This window comes from Ursus arctos, unplaced genomic scaffold, assembly GCF_023065955.2.
Source record: "Ursus arctos isolate Adak ecotype North America unplaced genomic scaffold, UrsArc2.0 scaffold_7, whole genome shotgun sequence".
Classification (NCBI taxonomy): domain Eukaryota; kingdom Metazoa; phylum Chordata; class Mammalia; order Carnivora; family Ursidae; genus Ursus; species Ursus arctos.
Window position 1 is genome coordinate 68764273 of NW_026623089.1, and position 24706 is coordinate 68788978.

At 42.4% G+C, this 24706-nt stretch overlaps 1 protein-coding gene across 1 annotated transcript in view; it reads right to left on the reverse strand.

Moving 5' to 3' along the window:
• The window catches only part of LOC113259021 (pecanex-like protein 2), a 261570-nt gene that overhangs the window by 233815 nt on the left and 3049 nt on the right, over window positions 1–24706 (reverse strand). The window contains exons 5-8 of the mRNA XM_057308828.1: window positions 17183–18481; window positions 12069–12216; window positions 11785–11930; window positions 9730–9823 (exon numbers count right to left, since the gene is read on the reverse strand). Of these exons, the coding sequence (XP_057164811.1) occupies window positions 9730–9823; window positions 11785–11930; window positions 12069–12216; window positions 17183–18481 (1687 nt within the window). The remainder of the gene's footprint in view (window positions 1–9729; window positions 9824–11784; window positions 11931–12068; window positions 12217–17182; window positions 18482–24706) is intronic.

A 24706-nucleotide genomic window follows, 5' to 3' on the forward strand; every position in this document is an offset into this window, starting at 1 on the left:
GGTAACGTTCCAGCCCTGCAGTAAAGCTACACGCTGAACTACCATAGAACAATACTTGCATATCTGGTCTTGATCACCCGCTCTCTGGTTCGTCTCCGGTAAACTAGTTTGGTTCAGGGTGATGGCATCGCTAAATTGGTTTAAACTAGAATGAGCTCAGAGCAACAGCAGAAATAGTGGCTAATGATAGACGTTAGTAAAAAAGCAGCCACTAGAAGGAAATGAAGACGCGCCAGGAGCTAGCAGCTGGTCTGGGCCAGAATGGTGGCTCCTGTACGGGCAGAGCTGGGCCCCAGAAGGATGGTGACAGCGCTCCACCGTATTGTACTGCCCCGGTTTTCATCCCATTCATCTAGGCTTCTATAAGTAACTATCAAAACACATGTGCTGCTTCTATATTTTCCCATTAATGTGGGGGAAAAAATTCCTGAACTTCTTCATCTTCCCCAGATCTCAAAAACCATGGTCCACCATCTAGAGAAGGAGGGCCTCTCTTTCTGCCGCTCCCTCTTGTTTTTCAGGCTTCCTCGGGGGACACAGGAACAAACCACCCGGAGAAGGGGGGGCAGCCTAAAAATGCAAGGCACAGCAAGCAACATGTTCCATATGTAGGATATTTAAGTAAAGCAGCGCTGTTTTGAAAACGATGACCTTTACTATTGAATGTTAACAGGGGTTCTAGATTTAAAGTCTGCAAACAACTCTCCTTTCACAGGTAAAATTCACCTGCGCCTTTGAGCACATGGAAGGAGAGGGACAGGGCCTCCAACACGGGGTCTGCTGCCACCGTGTGGCGGTGGGGGGAGTGACCACCAAAACAGAAGTCCACAGTGCAGGAGGCCTTCTTCCTGGGGAAGCAGAAAAGGGGCCTCAGCACAGAGGTCTTTCTAGAATCGACCTCACAAACTTTCCATCCTTATGACTCTGTGCCTGGATGAAAATGTAATCTCTCTCTCCTTCGTCCAAGAACCCGAAATAAGGACCAGAGTGGACGGATCAGAGTAAGACAGAGGGCACAGACGTTTGGAACAGTGGAAACTCTTCAAAGGCAAAATTCTGGATGTGCCTGTGTTTCCTACAGATCGCTTCCACCTCTGTGTGATCAAAAGCATCCTGATCCACCCAAAGTGTTTTTTTTTTTAATTTAAAGCAGTACACACATAACTCTCCACTTTGCAAGTCAACACAGTAATGTAGCTATACATAAATATATGTATGTATATATTACTACATATATAGTAATGTAGGTATAATGTACTAATGTAGCAAACTCTGAAATACTTATGACTAGAGTTCACATTTTCAACTTACACCTGAATGGGACACAGAACTGAGCATATCCAATATTGGGAGAATTCACATTTTTCTCCACATTTTGAAGACCTGGTTGACTAACTTCAATACCCCATGCTTTAGTTCAACTAGTCCAAACCAGAGATCACAATTTCTTCTGACTAATGAAAAAAACAAAACAAAACAAAAAAAGAGTTCTAAAAGAGACAATTATTTTTTGCAACTTTCTGCTACTTGACTTCTTTGGGAAACAGGGACATATCGCTGTGGCTTGAAAGGGCTTTTCTGAGAGCTGTTCCCAATGAAAAGGAAAGTTTTACTGAGATACGGGCCAGAAAGACTGGTAATGTCAGCAAAAGAGTAAGAATTCTAAAAAGGCAGCAAAGAGTGAGTGCAGGGCTTCGATGCACCTTCGGAGCAGAGTACTCAATGGGTTTAGAGATTCAGCAGTGTCCAAAAATAAGCCTAGTTTATAACCAGAACAATATCTGCTTCGGTATGTACTACAATGATTCATAAGCAAATAAAAGCCAAAAATAAGTGAATCCAGATAAATCTCTACACTATTACCCAACTTACTCCACGTTTTCAATTAAAAACAACTGAGGTACAAAAATCCCCCAATAAAAATCCTATAAACTAAGATGCTCCAGGGGCACCTGGGTGGCTCAGTTGGTTAAGCATCAGACTCTTGGCTTAGGCTCAGGTCATGATCTCAGGGTTGTGGGATGGAGCCCAGTGCTCCACTCAGAGGCAGCCCGTCCCTCTCCTTCCCCCTCTGCCCCTCCACACAGGTGTGTACAGGTGCGCTCTCGCTCTCTCTCAAATAAATAAATAAAATCTAAACTAGTGTTCTCCAGAATGAGTCTTCCATTCTGTAGACTACTATGCCTACTTTTTGAATAATAGATGTTCCAAATAAATGTAAATAATATGTCTTTCCATCAGATTTCACTGGAGAGCAAACAATATGCATTTTGTAAGCATTTTCTTTAGGTTGTTTATGACACTGGAAAAGCCAGATTAATACTGAAGCATGGTTACATATCTTTCTTTTTTTTTTTTTTTAAGATTTTATTTATTTATTCAACAGAGATAGAGACAGCCAGCGAGAGAGAGGGAACACAAGCAGGGGGAGTGGGAGAGGAAGAAGCAGGCTCATAGCGGAAGAGCCTGATGTGGGGCTCGATCCCGGATCGCCGGGATCACGCCCTGAGCCGAAGGCAGACACTTAATCGCTGTGCCACCCAGGCACCCCTGGTTACATATCTTTCACAGAAGAAAGCTCTGCTATGTTACTTGGAAGAATTTATAGATAAAAGAAACGTAAATTTTTGCTGACAAAGAAAAGAAACTATCAAGCTTTAATTGCAAGACCTACAGAGGAAATGAACAAAAGTCCAGTCTGCAACGAACCTTCTAGACACAAGACACACTTTCCAAACAGAGAGCCTACATCGGCTTTATGTTCTGGGCGGACTAGTGACTACACCTTTCTAGGTAGACTAGCTCATTTTAGGCTCTGAGCTACTGAATCAGTCCCATGTGCTGGGTAATGAATTTATCCTCTGCAAGTTCTTAAGTAGCAACTCCAAATGCTGCAGTTGAAGCCATGGTTCCCTCCTTCTAGCATCTGGGGAAAGCAGAACTATGTTAGAGAGCGTCACCAAACGTACCTGCTTTATGGACAGTTACTGTACAGCCGGAAAATGCTGCTTCTATTTCCTTGGCAGTTAATGAGAAATGCACTGGTTCCCGCAATGACAGTGAGAGCAAGGAGGGAAATTTGTTTCCTCTCCTGGTTTCCTCCAGGAATCCCCAAAGAGACATGAGTGTTACATTGCAAACAATTCCCCATTCATGCTTGGGAGTCAAGGATATAAAACTGTCACATGGCAACTGGGCTGAACAATGGCAAAGAGGAATGGCTTGCTTGCCAGTAATAAGAATCAGTGGTTTAATGGCCTAGTTGGAGGCAATCCCAGCCACTGAAGTTGCCTTACAGGGAAAAAGCTGCTTTTCCACTATCTTCCACAGCTGAATGGCTTAGCAACAGCCCTAACTAGGAATCCTTCCAAGTTCGAAATCAAAGTTTATATTTCTTGTAGTGGGAGAACTCAACATTTAATGGCATGAGAAGCCAGGGATACAATATTCAAGTACCTCCTCGAAAATTGCGACAGAGGCCAAAATGTTGGAATACAACAGGTTGATGGGAGAACGCAAAGTACTTAACCACCTTAAAAATCTCATAAAGTAACTCAAAAAAGTCAGGATGCTTTGTTCTACAAGGCCGTTAGTGAACTTGAGCCCCTGGCCCACCGCTTGTGTTTGCAGATAATAACAACAATGTCCTTATGGCAGGCACCATCCTAAGCACTGCAGAGATCTATGATATTTAACTTGTAAAGCCAACCAGTGAATTGATTACTATATTATTTCCATTTATGGATTAGGAAACTAATACCTAACATGGTTAAGCAAATGGATTAATGTCAACCAAAAAGTTCCTATGAGTGCAGGAACCGAAACCTGGATCGGCCTGAGACAGACGGTCGTGGGCATGCCCGGTGGTACTAAGGATCCCGATGTCCCATCACAGTCCCCTTCCACGTGGACACAGAGAACTACTGCCTCCAAATGCATGGAATACAAGACAGGAAAATCTAATATCAGCTGCAATCTCTGATTTCTATATACAGTGGGCTTAAACAGTCATTTTGCAGGTTTGTTTGAGTTTTGGGTTTTTTGTTTTGTTTTGTTTTAGTTTGGGGGCCATTTTCCCACTTACAAAAAGAAGATAACATTCTGTATTGAAATGACCAGGCACACTGCTAAGGCTTCTGGCTCTTTCATTCCAACCATTGCAAGGCGAGGGCGTTATTTGTTGATGTTGTCTTGATAATCAATCCCATGTTCAACGGATTGCTTCTGTCTATAAATAGGTCAGATTGCTCCTGCCACCAGTAGAACAAAGCATGAACTGCCCAACCAGTCTTCATGGCCCCCAGGGCCTGACTCCACTCCTCCGATTCAGCTCCTCGCCTGCTCTCCCTAAATGGCCAGCTGGTGTGCGCTCGGTCCAGAACTCCAACTGGGCTACCTGTGTCATGTCCAATGATTCAATTTGATTCAGTTCAGTTATTTACTGAACATCTATCTGCAGAGGGCTAAGTGAGGGCTCTAAAGGCACACTTTTCTCCAAACAAGTACAGTCTGGAGAGATGGGAGTCCTACACAAATAAATCAAGTACCAGAGAGAATGTGATAAGCCCTCCTCTGACGGTGACACGGAAAAGTCGTTTCATTTTCGCAGTAGGGATTGATCAGATAAAGAAGTATAAGGAGGCAGATTGTAATTTGTGCTTTGAGAGATGATTATTCCAAAAGGTAGGACTGAATGGAGAAGGGCATTCAAGGCAAAGAACAGCAGATGCTTAGAGAGGAAGAGCTCGTGTGGGCTTTGCAGAGAGTGGGGGCTGAGGGACAGGGCTGAGCAGGGGTGTGGAGGAGCGGGCTCACTGAACACCTGCCCAGACGTGCACTGGGGACCACATAACGGCATCTCCATAGGGCATGTATCTGCAGGAGGGGACACTCCCCAGGAGACTCGGGGTGTGGGGTGAAGGCCCGGGCTTCAGAGCAGGAATGGACAACCAGGAGTCCACAGGCCACAGCCAACCACACATGTCATCTGTGGCCTGTGGTATTTAAAAAAAAAAAAAAAATCAAAGCTGATAACATGAAACAAAATAGTTTTACAAATAAATGTGAACTTTTAGCTCTTTGCAGAAAATACTGGAAAATCCAGTCAGGCCAGGCTTACCGGATCAGGCCTCAATGGGCAGAAGAGAAGCAGCAGCAGCCTCTGTAGCCAAGATAAATGTCCTCCAGTGGACTGCCGTGGCCACCACTCCTACCATCTGACACCAGCCAGCTTGCCCTGGCTGTACTCCCTGCCTGGGAGCCACGGAGCTCTGAGGCTGTGGCCCCCGCTGGGGGAGAGGACCAGGGAGGGAGATTTAGGTGTCCAGAGGCCACTTACTAGCCACTGAGGTTGAGCATGTTTCTTAGACGGTCTTACTTCCTTTGCTGTGAAATGGAGCGAATATCACCTGCCTCCGTTCTGTCACGCAGGTGAAATTAGATAATTTATGACTTAGCGGAGTGCTTTGCACATTACACATATTTAACAAGTGGTGGCCACCACTGCCAGAATTATTAGAGGAAAATGCTTCCTTCGGGGCCAGGAACTGCCATAATATTGCCTCCCACAGAAAGGCCGGAGGCGTGTTGGAACACGGGTGTAAGGCGTGAGGGACCTGGCCCTTCTAAGTGGCAAAATCCTAACCCGTGGTCTTGCACCTGATCACCTGCCCTCCGCTCTGGTATCCTTCTTTACCTTAGAGATTGAGAGGACGCTCTCCCCCTTGCATACCCTTCACGCAGTGGTACGTTAATGCAGAGCTTAAAGTATTTCAGGTGAGGGGCTCCTGGGTGGCTCAGTTAGTTAAGCCTCTGCCTTCGGCTCAGGTTGTGATCTCAGGGTCCTGGAATCAAGTCCCGCATCAGGCTCCTTGCTCAGCAGGGAGTCTGTTTCTCTCTCTGCCCCTCACCCTGCTTGTGCTCTCGCTCTCTCTGTGAAATAAATAAAATCTTAAAAAATAAATAAGATAAAATAAAATATTTCAGTTGAACCAGCCTGCTTGCTTCTATCCTATTTACAATAGGTTTTCCTTCACACAGCCAGTTCAAAGATACCCAAATCATCATTACAACATGAACTGCCATGAAAGCCAAGCCTTATCACGAATCCAAAGAAATCAGCCTCCTATGATGGGCGGCATAGCTTTCATTGTCCCCAGGTCTGGGGAGGACTTTGAGACTGTTGGAATACCCAGCATAAGCCCGTCAGACAACAGTTTAAATCCAGAAGATCAGCTGACTGCAGAGCACAGAGCCATTTTTCCTGAGCGTGAGTTAAACAGATGGCAGCCCCTGAACCACTTTCCCAGAGCTACCAAGGGAACCGCTTCAATGCTATGCTTTCCTTAAGCGAAGTGACTTGAGTTCTGTTCTCACGCATTAAACAGGAAGCACTGTACATGTCCTATGCCCAAATGAGCCACTGAATTGCCACAACACCCCACAACAAAGTCCCCTCTAAACGACGAACTTATTTCAAAGCATACAGTCCAGAGAACATGGATAATCTCAACAGTCTGTACATGTGAGAGCAAACATGTATAGTATTCCATCTTATCAGTGAAGAACGGCGAGGAGAAGATATGCATGGCTACATGCCATTCTTTCCTAGAGCTCTTAAAACCAATGCCCTGTCAAATTACCTTGGGGAGAGGGCCGGTGGACAAAGACAGAACTTGTGAGCTGGGGGGCCACGAACTCTCCAGCGGCATGCTCACACCCAAGAAGTGTTAGTGATGACTAGGGACATTATATAAAGCTTTTCTTGAAGGGCAAAGCTGCTTTTACAAAACTTGATCGTTATTCTCTTTAAAGAAGTTCAGTAATTAATCGAATCAAATTGAATCACACCATTTTACCAGAAACAGCGTCCTCAGGGGTCATCTGTTGAGTTTTGCTGCCCTGCATCCGTCCACCTTACTCCAAATTTCCCTCTGAAGAGCTACCCCCATACTTTCTCAGAGGGAAGTTACAGTCCAGCTCTGCATCTGAACGTAGAGCTAAGTCAAGTATTTGCCAGGAACACGGCCCAGCCAAAACCAATCAGACTCAATGAGACTTATATTGGGGTTTATGGGAAAGAAGCACGCTGTCCTCACTGGACTTGAATGAGAGAAGAAGACACAGGCCTGGGGCTACGATAGGCATCTTCCAACCACCGGAGCTGGGTGTTTGAGAGTGGTGTCAAAATCACAGGAAAGGGAGAGTGATGGAGAAAGAGAAATCACACCCTTGAAATTATCTACAAGATGTCTCAGTTACGTGACCCAAAATTCCCACGGTGATGAGGCCTGTTTGACTTGGATTCTCTTGTGTGCAACAGGAAGGGGGTCTAACTGGGGTATGTACATGAAAAGGCAGAGCTCGGGAAGGACTGACCCAAGACTCTCCACACAGCTTTGCAGGGGTGCTCAGCACAAACACGGTCAGCAGCCCCTAGCAGCTCTGAGAAGCTACGGCCTCACCTGGCAGAAAGCTCTCGAACTCCGAGGAAATGCCCTGTGGCAAACTGAAGCCCAGGCAGCTCTAGAAATGGAGGGCAGGCTACAAAAGAGCTCGAATCTGGGGAGGAAGTGCAGGGGAAATGAAAGAAACAAGACTTCAGGGAAATTTAATAAAGAGAGAGCACTTAAGGGGAGAACGGGAGTTAGAGGGTAGCTCTGCAAGAGCCATGGCCTAAGGAGGTGGGGCCCACGAGAAACCAGGTAGACATTCTCTCTGATCTGATTTGCACACTGTACGTTTTTAGTTTTTTAAGGCTCTGGATATGTGACCTTATGCTAACTGGCATTACTGGCAACTGCAATTAAAGTATTAACCGAGGGAGAAAGTGAAGCACATTTGTCCAGGAAAACAAAAGTAAGAGTCTTGTAACTTTATTTTGGGATAAAATAAGGGCCTTATAATTGTTCTAAATTTAGTTTAAAAACATTACAGCTTCCAACTAAGGATTGCAGAAAAATGGGACAGCTTTCAAAGCTGTGTTCACACGGAATTAAATATTTGGCTTGAGAAAGCTGCCATCTTAGATCCCTAAATCCATCAAGCCACTGTCACGAAATGTCCCGGGGGCTGGGGCTGAGGTGTGGACGGCAAACCTCCCTCTCCTCGTGGGGGACTTTGCATGTTTCTTGGCTGGAGAAGAATTGTGTTTTCTGTCTATTTTGACTGGAATGTGGGCACCTGAGGAAGACAGAGGATGAGGGGAAGGAGAACATGCCCATTTCCCCACAGGAGTGACTCTGGACGCAGCACCCAGCTTCAGGGTCGGGGCCCAGGTGGGACGGTGTGGCCTGGGGCAGCCTCTGCCCGCAGTAGGCATCAGATCTGCCCGAATGGCCGACACCAGCTTCTTAACACAGCAGTGACTACAGTGAGGGAACGCCGAGAAGGAGGGCACACGACACAATCCCAGCTGGAGACCAGCCTGCACCGACAACTTTCTTCAGGCCCCTGTGAGGCTCCTCCTTGAATTTCCTGGGCACGCCCGTTAAGGGAACTTTGACCTTGGGCGGGAGCACTCAAGCTCAGGACCTGGGATTGAGGATCCAGGCGTGAAGCCTGAGGCATACCAATCACACCACAGAGGACTCCCATAAGGTTTCAAATAGACATACAATTCTAATGAAATGTACATGAAACATGCACTTCCACACTTGGAGCAAGTCACTGAGGCGTCTCCACAGGGATTAGCCTCAAAAAATCTTGAACTCTGGAGGTGCCTGGTGGCTCAGTCAGTGAAGCATTCATTTTTGGCTCAGGTCATGATCACGGGGTCACAAGAGTGAGCACCACTGGGCTCTGCACTCAGGAGGGAGTCTGCTTGAGATCCTTTCCCCCTTCTCCCCCCTACACCTATACCCCCCTCCCCCTTCCCCGCTGCTCCGGCACATGCCGGCTCTCCGCTCCCCCCTCAAATAAGTAAATAAATCTTTGAAAAAAAAAAAAAGAGGGGCGCCTGGGTGGCTCAGTTGTTAAGCGTCTGCCTTCGGCTCTGGGCGTGATCCTGGAGTTCTGGGATCGAGCCCCACATCAGGCTTTTCCGCTGAGAGCCTGCTTCTTCCTCTCCTACTCCCCCTGCCTGTGTTCCCTCTCTCGCTGGCTGTCTCTCTCTCTGTCAAATAAATAAATAAAATCTTTAAAAAATTTAAAAAAAAAGAATCTTGAAGTCCAGAATGAACAATGAATTTAGTCCACCACTAGTAAGATTTACAGCTTGCCCAATGCTGCCATGAATCCAGGTATGTTCCAGATACACAAGCTAATTTAATATCAACTTAATTAACATAATTTAGAAAGTTATCCAATACATTCTGAAGGAAGGCAGATAGAACGAGTGTTTAGATCACCTATCTACAAAAGAGCTCGCCGTCACTAGTGCGGACAAGAACTATGTTTCTGGTCCATTCCTCGGGACAAATTGAAGACCGTGTTCTCCAGCTGCATCACCGTCTTACCTGAATGGAGCACTATCTGCACAGGATTCCTATTTATATTTACAGGTTTATATTCATTTTTGGACACAGCTACTATGAAAACAGTTTATTTTTTATTTTTCTAAGACATCAGATTTTCTTTTTCTCGCACACAAAACCCACATGCTTTGACACCTACAAACGGATTAACACCTTCACTCTATACCAGGATCCTCACTTCATTTACAGTCAGAGTAATTTGCAGGTCCCCCCACAACGCAACAGCTCCCCAACCTGAAACCAAACCTCCACTTACCGAGCATGAGAGAAACTGTCATAATGTGACGGCTGATGCTGTAAAGGGCCTTCCTTCTGATTTCCAGACTTTAAATAACAGGATCTAATCTCCCCTAGGAAATCACAAAATTTCAGCAAAGATTATTAGATAATTATTGGTATCTGATCATTTCAGCTTATATTTTTTTCAAGTTAGAGGGAACTCATTTTAGACTGTTTTAATAATAATCGTTGGTACTCTAGGTCCATTCTTTATGTTTTTCCACAGAATGTGTAACTTAACTACGAAAATCTTCTTGACATACCTCTCTAATAATATGCTGACACAGTTTGTCTCAGTTACCTACTACTTAATTAATTAATTAACTTGCAATCAATTAACTTGCACCATCTCTTAATTCACTTTTATATACATTTGACCCTGGGACAACTTGGGGGTTAGAGGCACCCACCACCCACACTGTTGAAAATCCATTTAATAACTTTTGACTCCTCCAAAACTTAACTACGAATAGCCTCCTGGTGACCAAAAGCCTTATCCATAACACAAAGTCAATTCACACACAGTTGGGATGTTACATGTTTCATATATTGTTTTCTTATAAAAAAGTAAGCCAGAAAAAAGAAAATGTTATTAGGAAAGTCATAGGAAGAGAAAATACATTTACAATACTGCACTGTATTTATCAAAAAAAGCCCCATGTACAAGTGCACGGTTCAAACCCCCGTTGTTCAAGGGTCCACTGTTCTCTTCAGTCTGCTGTTTTGTGAGTTTCCATCATGGGTCAGTATGGGTCTGCGTATGCCATAACTGGGGGGGTTTGTATAGTGCAAAAAAAGGCTTATTGAGGTGTGGTTTTGATTGGTGATGTGCATGAGACTGTCCCCACCTCGGAATTTGCCGATGAGCAATGGCTTAGGCGCTGACTGGTGTGTCAGCCCGGTAATGAGGAAAAGCAAGAGATGGAATTAATTTGCAGAGTTAAATTAGCCTGCTAAAGAGGTTCAGGGAACTGAGGTGTGAAAATCGGTTCGCTTTGTAAATGTCAATGGTCTCCCCCCAGAAGAGGTTTTAGGAATACCTTCTTCCGGTGACACAGGAGCGTAATTAACCGTGTTTGTTACAAGCAGCTGGAATTGAGACTGAAGGACTGGACCTCACCTTGGAGGTGCCTCCCACCAGGAGATACATTAATAAGGACAAACAGCAGCCCCCCTGGAGGCTTTGATAGAAGTGTTAATGTAGTTCTTTATAATGTAAAAGACTTCTTTGTATTTCTGCAGATGCAAAGGCACTTCAAACCATGAACTACTTGTAGATAGGGTAACCATGTAATTTATTATCCAAATCAGGATCCTTTGAGCACAAAATAACAAACATAAATTATCTATACCCATCCTCAAAAAACAAGGATCTATATCCCTTACCCACAGAACTTTGAACTTGCCACTTGTCCTTCCTTCCTTCCTTCCTTCCTTCCTTCCTTCCTTCCTTCCTTCCTTCCTTCTTTTCTTTCTTTCCCTCCCTCCCTTCCTTCCTTCTTTTTTTCCTTTCTTTTTCTATTTTAAATCCTTTTTATAACAAGGCACTAAAAATATATATCAAGGTCAGATTTTCAACATACATCCAAGAAATATTTACTAGGTGCCAGGCATTGCTTTCCTAAAGTTCACAACTGTGGAGGGGACAACATCATTAATCAAATTATAAGTCAATAAATAATCAGAAGCTATAATACTATCAGAGAAGGAAAAGGATAGGGTGTTCAGAGAGCAAAAAACATAGGAACCTGATTAAGTCTGGGGAATCCAGGAAAGATTTTCCTGAAGAACTGTCTTGAGAATTAAGATATGAAGGATAAATAGCACATTGTGGGCACAGGGATATGCTATGTGCAAAGGCCCTGAGGCAGGAGGGAGCACACTCTGCTCTAAGAATATGATATGTGAGCAATCATAGGACTAAGCCTTCCTGTTCCAAAGTCTAGGACTGAGGCTAAGAGACCATATGGGCATGAGAAAGTCACCAGCTTTATCCCTTCTTCCTCACTAGTAAAGAGCTCTAAAGACTTACCATGTTCATCAATGAAGACGTGCATAGCATCCACAGACATCTCATCTTGCACAGATGTTTCAGGCCCACTGATGACTTGCAAGACAGAACTATCTTGCTGGGACGTTACCCTGTAGATGATCTGTCTTTGTCTGTTGCCCTGGAAACTTAACATATACAAAAGTTTCAAACACTATTAGGAACTCCTCCTTATCCTTAACGAATCATTAAAAGAAGCAGCCACTAAAATGAAACTGTGTCATGCTTCGTACTGACAGGAAGCTAAGTAAGTAAGCTATGCTCACAGGGTCGTGATCTTGGCAGGCTCAGTGAGCACAGGGCTGGTGCTAGTGTGGTCTTGACTTTGCATGTCTGGTTTTCCGTGCTTGGAACTGTGTCCGTTAGGCTTTTCACTTTCTTGGATTTCCTCCTTTTTCTCATGGGAGCAGTTATCTGAAAAACATTGCTTTGTGTGTGAATATAATATTAAATAACAAATTAATGTGAAAGCACTTGGAAATAAGTTACCAAAACTGAAACAAGAATAGACAGAAAATCTATATAGCGCCTATGAATTCAGAATGTGTAAATAAATTTTAATGTTACTAATTATGAACATACCCAAATATATTTGAAAAACATAAGTGTGTATATGTTAGAGACAAGTTATTTAAACATCTACGGACACTATCGACTTTATCGATGATTCGATAGTTTATCAGGATTCCCCTGATATGACTCCAGTGACCACTGGCTTAGCTGGTTGAAAATCACCCATTTAGATTACTTGGGCCTGAAAGGTTCATAACTCATATATGGACAGCATCAGATGAAAAATAAATTTCATAAACAAGCCTGGCTATTTTGGAGCAAGGTCCCATTTACCACTTTTAAAATCTTACCCATCATTCCTTCTCACTCATTCTCCATGTCTAGATTTTCAAGGTAAGGCAGAGTCAGTCCCTTCATAAAGTAGACACCCAAGTCTAGCTGACTTTGCACTTGGCCCTGTGGAGGACACAGTGAGATACTGCACCTGCTGCTTGACCTGAAAGTATTTGAAGGTGAATGAGAATGCCAAGGTCAATAGGTACAGATCGGTCATTTGAGTTTTTACGATCCTCCTTAAATAACTGACCAAAATAAGAGTCTTAGCTTACACCATTATGCACAATGGAATCCACCCCTAAGCGTCAGCCCTTCCTCGTCTGAGGATATACCCAAAAGCCATTTTTAGGGTTACAATGACCACTCTATTGCCAAGACCAAAGATACCAAGAGCTATCTTCTTCCGAGCAAATTGTCTAAAGAACTCAAGTGAGCGGTTTGAACGTACAGGCCCTTTCGAGACATGCCATTCGAAGAGCCCACCAAGATCTCTCTCGGCCCCCTAAAAGCAAAACTATGTTTGCTTCCCTGGAGTATAAATCACATCATTATGTATATAACAACGTTTTCGTCCTTCAAGAGAAACATGGCTGGCTTCTATGTGAGTCCTGAAGATAAACATTCCCAGCACATCTGTGAAACTACCATGAGAATTTCTTTGATAGAAAAATGTTTGCCTCTCATTTGACAGCTTGTCAAGAGGGAAGTTTTCACAGTTTTCAAGAAACACATTTGTGAGAAAGTGCTATCATAACAAGCAGCTTTGGCCAGTGATCGTATCACATACACGATTGCAGAAAGCAAGTACAGACCACCCTCCCCCCTCATGCTACATGTATCTGGACTCCTCTGTTCATGTCTTTCATATTTTAGTCGCTCCTTCTCTTAAATGGGTACATTACATATGTCAACATATGGACTATTTGTTTTCCTTTTTCCCTTTAAAATAACACATTTATAGGTATTTTCTGTTTATAAAAAACGGTGCACATTAATTGTATATAATTTAAAGCTAGAGAAAAGAAAAAAAATTTAAATCACTCTTAACCCCACCATGGTGAGTACAGGAGCCAATCTGATACAGACCAGTTTGTTTGGTTTTTTTTCCATATACACTTTTTGTTTTCTAAAAATTAAGTCATAATATAGATACTTAATGATTATGTTAAAGTATTATAGATATTTAACGAGATTAGGTATTCTTCTATGTCATCTAAAAATGGTAGTTACATAATATTACAATGATACAGCATAATCTACTGAGCTAGACCCCTATTGTCATAAATTTCGGTTGTTTCAACTCTTCCATACTTTGGATAATTCTTCTGAAAGCATCTCTACCTACATTCATGATTATTTTCTTAGAAATTCTAGAACAGACTGAATATGAAATAGGCAATGGCCAGATACTATATATAAACATAGAACCCTGACCGACAACCTACAGCAACCAGTCTAGGAAGCCAACATACTATGTGTAAGTCAGACTTGTAGGAAGTCAGATCATTATTTCTAGCAAATAGTGCAGGAAGCCAAACAATAACCCCCATAATAATTGGCCCCAAATGGCCAGGACTTGATTAATTACTGGGAGCTTCCCTAATTTTTGTCCCTGCTTCCAAACAGAGAAAGCTGAATATGTTCCCATGACCAATCACACAGGATGCTAGGGGGATTAGCCTGCCTCTAGCTTCCCAGCCTCCGGTCAGAGCAAACCTGCAGCCTTCCCTCCCTCCACTACAAAGCTTTCCTGCTCCTCCGCCTGCCTTTGAGTCTCTGCCAAAGCACAGGTAATAGTGGCTTACTCCCTTGCTGTAGCAAGCTCTGAATAATAGCCTTTGCTTCTTCTCATTTGAGTGGTCTCGGTTTATTCCCACAAAGTAAAATAAAGGTGTATCAAAACAAAACAAAATGAAAATATGGTTTTAAAGGCTTTTGATGAGAGTGTGGTTTTTCCTAGCCTAGAACCTTAGTATATACCCAAGGCCTGAAGATAATCATAAAGTCCTTTGCGGAGAGGACCTAGGTTGGAAATATAAGAATACCGTAGACAGAACTCAGAAATCATGTATCTTACAATCGTGTAAAGGCCAAGCATTATTTCACTATCGAGCAGGGGAAAGATGAGGGCACACTGCCTAGGCTGCTGATATCATTCAACACTGTCATGTTGTTTCAGAAATACACTCTGAAGTTGGGTTTTTAGATTACAACACAAACAAGTTATTATGTACTGACAGAGGAGAAAGAAGGTATTACCAATCTCAAAGACATAAGGCACCACTGAAACAGCATCTAATTTGCCACCTTTCGTTCTTGCGTTCCAAGAACTGAAAGACTTAATGTCCTTCTCTTTCATCCTTCAATTAAAAACCTCTGTCCTTTCCTGGGAGAGGCATATAATCCACTCTAGTTCCTCCCTCCCTGCTGTACCTTCAGCCTCCTGACAATCAAGCCTGTTCCTTTCCACAGAAAACCTTATAGCATCCATACCTCCTTGCACACGCCTACATTTCCAATTTTATACTATTTGGATTGAATGTAGTTGGCTGAAAAATTCAAGAAGAGCAGAAACTTAAGTGGACAGTTCAAATAAACCTTACATATGGCCTGAGGGGAAATTCGGAATAAAAGGCTGCAATTGATCAAGAGGCAAGACTTTTCACATATTTTCCTAATTGGATCCTCATAGTAAATCTATAACGTAGCGTTTATTTTTCTTGTTTTACTGAAGAAACTGTGACTCAGATGGATTTCATAAGTTGTCCAACCTCAACCAGCTGGTACAGCAAAACCAAAATTTGGCCCTGGGCTGGGTGGTTTCAAAGCCAGTGCTCTGCCCACCATACACACTGCTTCCCGGACAGGCACACATGCATGGATCAGCGCTGTCCAATATGGTAGCCAGCAGCCGCGTGTGGCTACTTAAATTCAATAACATTAAATATTCAGCTGCTCAGCTGCACAATCCCCATTTCAAGTATGTAACAGCTGCACGTGGCTAGTGGCTACTGTCCTGGACAAGCAGATATGGGCTATTTCCATCACTGCAGAAAGTTCTGTTGGACAGTGCTAATCTAGATGCATGGATATTTATATGAAACAGATGAACGTCCAAATCCTGTATCAGAAATATTCTTTATCTCAAAGTAACCAATGCTTTCTTGTACCGCCTGAGCTTGTTAAGATATTTACCTGAATCTTTCCTGTTCTTATTACTCTATATGCAAAATCTTAGATATACAGACATAGTAAAACGAAGAACACATTCACTTTACGTAAGTTAAATATCCAAACTTAATGTGTTTTTTAGCAAAGGTGGACCAATTAGCAACCACAGCAATCCTTTTGGCAGAGCACCGGAAAAGCAAAAGATACGACCAAATTGCTGGTCATTGCCAACATGGAGCCAGAGGGGCCCCTGGCTGTCCCAGAGAGCAGGGAACAGCCAGGGACAAAAGGACAATTCTAGCACTAAGTGCTACGAGCTACAGCAAAGGAAAGGAGCAACTGCCAGCAAGCAATCCTACCATACAGATGCTGCTTTATCAGATACATATGCAGAAATGTATTCAAAAGTTACGGGAACGTGAACATCTTAAAGTTAAAAGATTGTGTTAAAACTAGTCCAGTAACATCCTTTTGCCACTGAGGATACTGAACCCAGAGATATTATACAACCAGAAAAGAAATGAATCTTACATTCACAGAGGAAATACAGTTGTAAGAGCACTGGCTCTGGGTCAAGATTGCCTGGGATCAAAGCTCAGTTCTGGTACTTCTCCTAGACTTACTAGACTCACTGGGGAAAGTTAGTGAAAATCTCTGAGCTCCATCTGCAAAAGAGAAATAATAGTCCCCACAACATAAGGTTCTACAAGAAGTAAAGGTGTTAAGATGAAAGTAACTGTATATTGTTCAAACTGCGAACACCTCTGAGGGTGAAAGGCGGTGCTATTACTAATTATGGTGGCAAAATGGCATAAATGAGGACCCTCCGGGGTGAACCACAATGTACAGTCATCCCTGTTCATACATGTCAAGTGCTTAGGACAGTGCCTGGCATAAATTAAGAGCTGCGTGTTTGTTACAATTATGTTTACAAGTTGGGATAATTAGGGAGTGCTGCATACAAAGATTTTATAATGGAATTCAACAGAAAAGTGGGTTCACCTCACAGAAATGTGCTTTACAACCAGCTTTCCCAGAACGCATCTGCTCCATAAAGGGAGAGCAGTCTCCTGCGAGTTCTTGTCATGGTGATAAAATATAATTGCTCATTTCCTTGGAAATAAACATTGTTGCCTTCTAGGGAAGCCAAACATTCGTTACTATGCCTTAAATTTCCTGCTGGAGTAAGCCAATGTTAATATATGCTCGACACACAGCTTAGTATTGACACATCTGGTGATTATCAGTAACATCACCAAGCAGCAATGACCCAATATTGGCAAAACCAAATCACAGAAGCTCAGTAAGAAATGGATTGCATTCTCTGTGTCATCACGACAGAACTGATGTGGAATCATACCTCCCAGAAGCCCACTGTCTTTGTTCTGTTCTCCAGGGCCATTCCTTTGGCTAGATGCCGCCAGCTTGGAAGTATTGATTGATTCTAATAGGGAGACAAATTCCAGGAAGTTGGATTCATTTGGTATTTGTCCTTCCTTAGCCTCTAGGTCAGATTTGGAAGTTGGCATTGTTTTTTCTTTATCGTTGATCATTTCTGCGGAACTTTTGCTCAAGAAGACATCTGTCCCACTGTCCACACTGAGAACCCGGGTGTGTCTCTTTTCATGGCTAGTTTTACAAGATGATGGGTCAAGGTTAGCCTGGCCTTCCTTTCCCCCCTCCGATTCAGGGACCACGTGAGGTGAGAAGGGGGGTGCTGTTTCACAGCGGTCTCCCAGGGAAGGACTGCCATCCTTTGTGGCATTAGCCCCCTCTCCGGATTCATAGCCAGAACACTGATTGGATGACGCCTCCACCATCAATCTCTCCGGGGTCCTGTCACTTCCATTGCCTTCAGGACATGCAGCGCCTCCACCCCCATCCTCGGAGAGCTCAAGGGTGATGACAGGAATTCTTATCTGCTCCGTGTTGGGAGGACTGGCCACCCCGGGGACGGCCGGCTCAGCATCAGACTTCGAACCAGCTCTCTCGGTGCCGATCACCTTCAGGTGGAGCGAGCTCTCCAAGTCCGTCATGGAGTTCGGGGTGCTGCTCATGGTGATGACGATTTTAATGGGTTCATGCAGACTCAGTGGGTCTCCGGGTTGAGAAGTATCAATCAGAGTGACAGCTACCTCACTGTCCGAGCAGTCGACTTCCTGGGTCAGGGGACGGTCCCCGTGCCCGGGGGCATCTGGCGGCTGGCGGGCAGGTCTGGCAATAACGGTGTTGCACTGGGGGCAGCTGCTGCTCAGGCTGTCCACAGGTGACTGGCTTCGCGATTGTTCCCTTAAGGAGCCCTGGGCACAAATCACGGGTTCCGGACTCAGGACGGAATTCTCACTGCCCCAAGGCTGGAAGGAAACATCCGTTTCTAGTAAGTCATACTGAGACGACGACAGGTGTGGCAACTTCTTCAAGGCTTCCTTCTCCGCTAAGCCGCCCTCGGATCTGTGGCGGAAAGGGGGCTGCCCCTTGCTTCGTCTCTCCTTCCCTTTATCACTGATTCGAGTTTCTGCCACAACTGGTTTCATGGGTACTGCTGGAGTGGTTGTGGTTTCCGGCCCGTACGCTTTACAAGCAGGTGAGCTTTCCATTTTAATACCAGGTGAGGTAGATGACACTGGCGCGACCGCTTGGTCTTCTGAGAGAATGACACCTGAAATGAACAGCAAGAACTCTATTAGCTCCTGAAATGGATGAATAATGTCCCTGGGCCCAACCTCATAATAACAAAGCTAAAAGTAGCACTGGCAGCCAATGGGATTGGATGCTTATTTTAAAAATATCACCTCCACTGTGAAATTGCTCTTAAAATCTCTGCATTTAAAATAATAATTCAGACTATCAGATTTTGCTGTTTTGTGGCCTTGGGAGGCAGACTAGTTTCAACATCATGTTTGGGATTTATTGTCAGAAGGGTCTTGGCTCTGCTACTTATTATCTATGCTACTGTGGGCAAATTACCTAATCCCTCTAATCAGAGATCCTCAACTTTGGAGCTCTTGACATTTTGGACCAGATAAATCTTTGCAGGGGGGGGGGGAAGGGGGGCTGTCCTACACATTGTAAGATGTTTAGCAGAATCCCTACTTGATGCCAGTAGCCAGTCTACCCTCAATCATGACAATGGAAAATGCCTTCAGACATTATTGAATGTTCCCTAGAGAGAAAACTCTCAGTTGAGAACCACTGCTCTAATCTTATCTCCTCTCTGTAAAACAGGAATAATTATGCCAACCTCTTAAGGCTGCCATCAGGATCTATAAGGAAAGACATGGAAAGCACCAGGCCAACGGCTTAGCAATGGGCTTGCTGGGGCCTTGACCTGAGGACAATAATAACCTCACATTTCCAATGTGATTCATATACTTTCAAAACATTTCTAAATTTTATCTGCAATAATACGTACTTATGGTGGTGGCTGGAAGTGAGCTCTGTCCTTCTCCCAGCTTCCCTGTGTCTGTTAATGAGTCGGCCATTCCCTAAGTCTCTTAAGCTTGAAATCTTGAGGTCATCTTTTGGTTGTTCTTTCTTGCCTAGACTTACGGTCATTCAATCAATAAATACCCCGAGTTTTCCTTCACGTCTATCATGAAGACTATTCTCCGGGGGCACAAGGAGGCCTGGAGCAGGCAGGAGTATACGCTTACTCTCCTCTGCCACCAGGCACACTCTGGTAAAAGAATTGAGAGACGCTGCCCTCCACTGCTGTAGTCAGAAGACCTTCTTTGACCCTCGTACAAACTCTGAACATAGCTCTCCCACCTGGAAGGTTCTTTCTCCTCACCCACTGAAGACCCCACTCGGGGCTCTTTTCATATCCCTCCTTCAACATGTAACTTCCCATGATCACCTAAGCCAGAAATAAGCTCTCTTCTGAACTCCTTAAGCAATTAATGTCTATAAAACTAAACTCTACTTACCATATACTTTTTAAACTATAGCTTTATTTATATAGATTTAAATTATCTTTCTAACTGGATCGTACAGAGTTCTAGAAAAACAACCACAGTTAATACTCATTGAATCCTCCAATGAAACCATTCTATTATCTTATCCACACTCAAGAATGTTAGCTGATGATGACAGTGAAGATTATTTTACTTTGTAGCAACCCTATGCAGGTTATCCTACTATACAGAGTAGATACCTTTTCATGGAAATAGAAGAACAGAAGGGTCCAGAAACTTTTCCAAATTCAGCACGCTACTGATGGAGCTGAGACTAGAACCCAGATCCTCTGAGTCCTGATCTGACCCTCCTCTACTCCCTCACATGGTCTCTCTCTCTATCTACGTGTATGGCTCCTTTACTTTGCCATTCAGATCTCAACTTGAACGTGTCTCATCAAAGAGGCTTTTCTTGACTGCCCAATATCAAGTGCGATTGTTGAAAATGAATGAAAATATTGCATGAGAAATCCAAACCACCAGGCAGGGCCTCAGGAACAAGGTGATGGGCTGGATCTATAGAACACATTCATACTGCATTTTTATTGCTTAATTACCTCCCACACCACACAATTGTGATTATACAGACTCATAAGCCAATAGGACCATTTCCTGACATACAAGACGAGAGGAAAGAGCACCCCAGGTTTTAAAACAAATTAGGATTTAATGCAAAGACCCTGTGATGGGAATTCGCTTGGCATGTTTGAGGAAGAGAAAGAAAGTCCATGAATCTGGAATAGAAAAAGCAAAGGGAGAATGAGAGCAAAAGAGATCAGCAAGGCTGGCAGGGTCCAAAATATAAGCCAAACTGTGGAGCTTGGATTTTATGCTAAGAATAATGTGAACCCAGCAGAAGTTTTTCAAAGGGGCACATGATCTGAATTAGGTTGTTAAAAATAACCCTGCCTACTGCATGAGGGGGAAACTCTGGTGAAGTACAGCAAAACTGGAAGAAGAGAAGAGCACTGCAAGACCTCTTCTTCATAAAGAAAAAAAAAAAAAAATGGAAGAAGAGGGACCAGGGAAGAGACTGCTGCAGTTGATGAATAATGGTGTTTTGGACCAGGGCGGTAGTGGTGGACATGGAGAGAAACAAATAAATTTGAAATATGTTTGGAGTAGAATTGACAGGACTGGCTGATGGATTAAAGCTAAAGGTAGTGAGGGAAAGACAAACCAAGGAAAACTACTTGATTTTAAAGTTTTGATAATGGGATTGGTGGTGGGACTGTTTATTAAGGAGAAGACCAGAGGGGGTACAGATTTAGAGACAGCAACTGAGAGATTGAGTGGTGATCCATTTAATATGACTATTAGACATCTTATCCAGGAGGAAATAGGTGTAAACAGTTGGATGCATGAGACTGAAGTGCAGACGGAAGTCGAAACTGGAGAAACAGATTTACTCACTATCATCCATAGATGGAATTTAAAGCTAGATATGAGATCGCCAAAGGAGACCTGGTATCTGGAGAAGAGAAAGGGGCCCAAGACCAAGACCAAGGACACTCCAGACTTTACATGTCAAACAACAGAGGAGGATCAATCAAAGGACACCGAGAGGAAAGCAATCAGGAAAATGTGAAAAGTCAAGAGAAGAAAGTTGGTCAACTACAACTTATTGTATATACATGAATAAAGCCATACTGTGGCCTGTAAGTGGGTCTTTTGTGAATACATTAGCATGTCATACCTCAGTACCTGCTTAACCCTAAGTAAAAATGGCAATAATGAATTTCCTACCTGGAAAATCAAGAAAAATAGTTGTTCTAAAATGACTCCACCAAGATATCGCTTCGCAATGAAATCTAACCAAATATAGTCATTTGTTTTCTATCCTTGACACTTTAACTGTAAAAACATACTATATTACTAAAAAATATATATATCAAGGAAAACACTATGGCAAAACTATATGATTATGTCACCAGATGCAGAAAAGCCTCTGACAAAACCCAGTACCCACTTATGAAAAAAAATTCAACAAACTGAGATAGAAGAGAACTTCCTCAACCTGATAGAGGCTATTTATGAAACTAACCTCGAAACTAACATCATCTGTAATGGTGAAAGACCGAATGCTTTTCCCATAAGATCAGAAACAGGCAATGATGTCCACTCTCAGAACATCTAAAAAACACTGTACTGGAAATTGTACACAGGGCAATTAGTCAAGAAAAAGAAACTAAAGGCGAAAAGGGAAAAGCAAAAGATTTCTATTCACAGATGATATCATTCTGTATATAGAAAATCCTAAGGAATCCACTAAAAACTTAGAACTATTAGATACTCAGGGAGTTTGTACAATATAAAATCAATGTGCAAAAATCAATTCTATCTCCATACACTAGCAATAGACAAGCTAAAATGAAATTAAGAATGCAATCCCAGTTAAAACAGTATCTAAAAAAATAAAATACTTAGGAATAAATTTAACAAGAGTACAAGACTTGTACACTGAAGACTACAAAACATTGTCAAAAGAATTCAAAGAAAATCCAAATAAATGGAAAGACATCTCAAGTTTATGGATTGGAAAATATAATATTGTTGAGATGGCAATTCTCCCCAAATTTTTCTACAAATTTAATACATCCCAGCTTTTTTTTTTTTTTTTGGAAGAAATTGATAGTTCACATGGAAATGTACAAGACCCAGGAGAGCCAAAATAAGTCTGACGACTCACAGGTCCCAATTTCAAAACCTGTTACACAGCAACTGTAATCAAGATGATGCAGTGATGGCATAATGGTACATGTATAGACCAAAAGAACAGAATTGAAAGTCCAAAAATAAACCCTTATATGTATGGTCAATTGATTTTCAATAGGATGCCAGGACAAGTTAATGGGATGTGGGGATAGTCTGTTCAATAAATGATTCTAGGACAACAAACAAACATTATGCAAAAGAATTAAGTCAGACCCCTACCTCACATTATACACAAAATTAATTAAAAATGGACCACAGACCTGATTATAAGAATTAACACTATGAAACTCTTAGAATAAAACATAGGAACAAATCTTTATGACCTCTGATTCAGCAATGGCTTCTCATATATGGCACCAAAAGCCCAAGCAACAACAATAACAAAAAATAATAAAGTGGACTTCATGAAAATTAAAATCTTTTATACTTTAAAGGACCCCAATAAGAAAGCAACAAGACAACCCACAGAGTGGGAGAAAATATTTGCAAATATATCTGATCAGGGACTTGTATCTAACATATATAAAGAACTCTTGCAACTCACCAATAAAAAGACAACCTGATTAAAAACTGGGCAAAAAGACTTGAATAGACATTTCTCTAAAGACAACGATAATGATGATGATGAAAAATCAATATCATTAGTCATTAGAGAAATGACTAATTTCATGCAAATCAAAGCCACAGTGGGATACCTTCACACCCACCAGAATGGCTATATTCGAACACATAGTCAATACCAAGTACCATCAAAGACATGGAGAAATTGTGACCTTCGTATATTGGTGACGGGAATGTAAAACGATGCACCTGCTTTCTAAAACAGTCTGGTGGATCCTCAGATGGTGAAAGAGAGTTACTACATGATCCAGCAATGCCATTCTTAGGTATATACCCAAGAAAATGAAAACACATGTCCACACAAAAACTTGCGCAATGAATGTTCACTGAAGCATTATTTCTAGTAGCACAAAAAGTGCAAAGAACCCAAAGTTCATCAACTGATGAATGGATAAATAAAGCATGGTATAGCCATTTAATGGATTATTATTTGGCAATAAAGTGAAATGAAGCACTGATACAAGCTACGACATAGATAAACCTTGAAAACATTATGCTAATTGAAGAGAGCCAGTCACAAAAGATCACACATTAGGTGAAATGTCCAGAATGGGCAAATCCGGAGAGACAGAAAGTATGTTAGTGGTTGCTGGGTGCTGGAGAAGATGGGGACATTGAGGCGTATGGCTAAGCAGTTTGGGGTTTCTTTTCAAGGTCATGAAAATATTCTGAAATTGATTGTGATGATGGATATACAACTTTGTGAATATACTAAAAGCCACTGAACTATATACTTTGAACGGGTGAATTGTATGGCATCTGAATTATATCTCAATGGACCTGTTCAAAAAAGAACACCATTGTGCCTTTAACAATGAAAAAACTGAATACTAGGGTGGTGTATTGTGAGATCGGTCTAAGGAAAAAAAATTGCTCTGATGCAGTGTTGTTGAAAAAACATTGGACTTAGCAGTCAGTTTGGGTCTAAACGCCACCTGTACAGTTGACTTGTTATGACTCAGAATGAAATGATACATGCAAAGTCTCTACTGTAATTCCTAGTACAAGGAAGGAAGGAAGGAACTGTTTCAATTGGAATGCTGAAGTCAAAGGCCCAGAACAGACATTGAAAGGATGCAGAGTAATGATGTTAATAGCTTGATCTGGAATAAGTAGTCTAATACGACAAAACAATGTGTATGTGTGTGTGTGTGTGTGTGTGTATAAATGGACATAAAATAACATTGTTATGAAACTTCGTGTGTAACTAAAATATCTGAAACCTAACTAAAGCTTACTTTTTTTCAGTAGGAGTAATACAGGAAAGAGAATTTGAATAATCCTTTGCACATTATTGTCATGGAATTTAGCTGAGTGATGACAAAAGAAACTTATTTTAGGTTTTAAGACCCAAGTGCTAATTTCAGCTGTTTTCCTAAAGATAAAATTTTACACTACTTTCAAAACTTAAATAGAGCTTAAATTTCTCTTAGTAGTAGCACTACAAGAAAATAAAAATGCAGAGAAAGGAAGTAGTTAGTTCAGGCCTCCAAAAGCTCTTTTCTGAGTCTTCTGAAGGCAATCAGAAGATAATAAAATGAAATCTTTGTGAAAAAGGAAAATAAAAATCTGGAGGCTTAAAAGAAAGTTCCCAG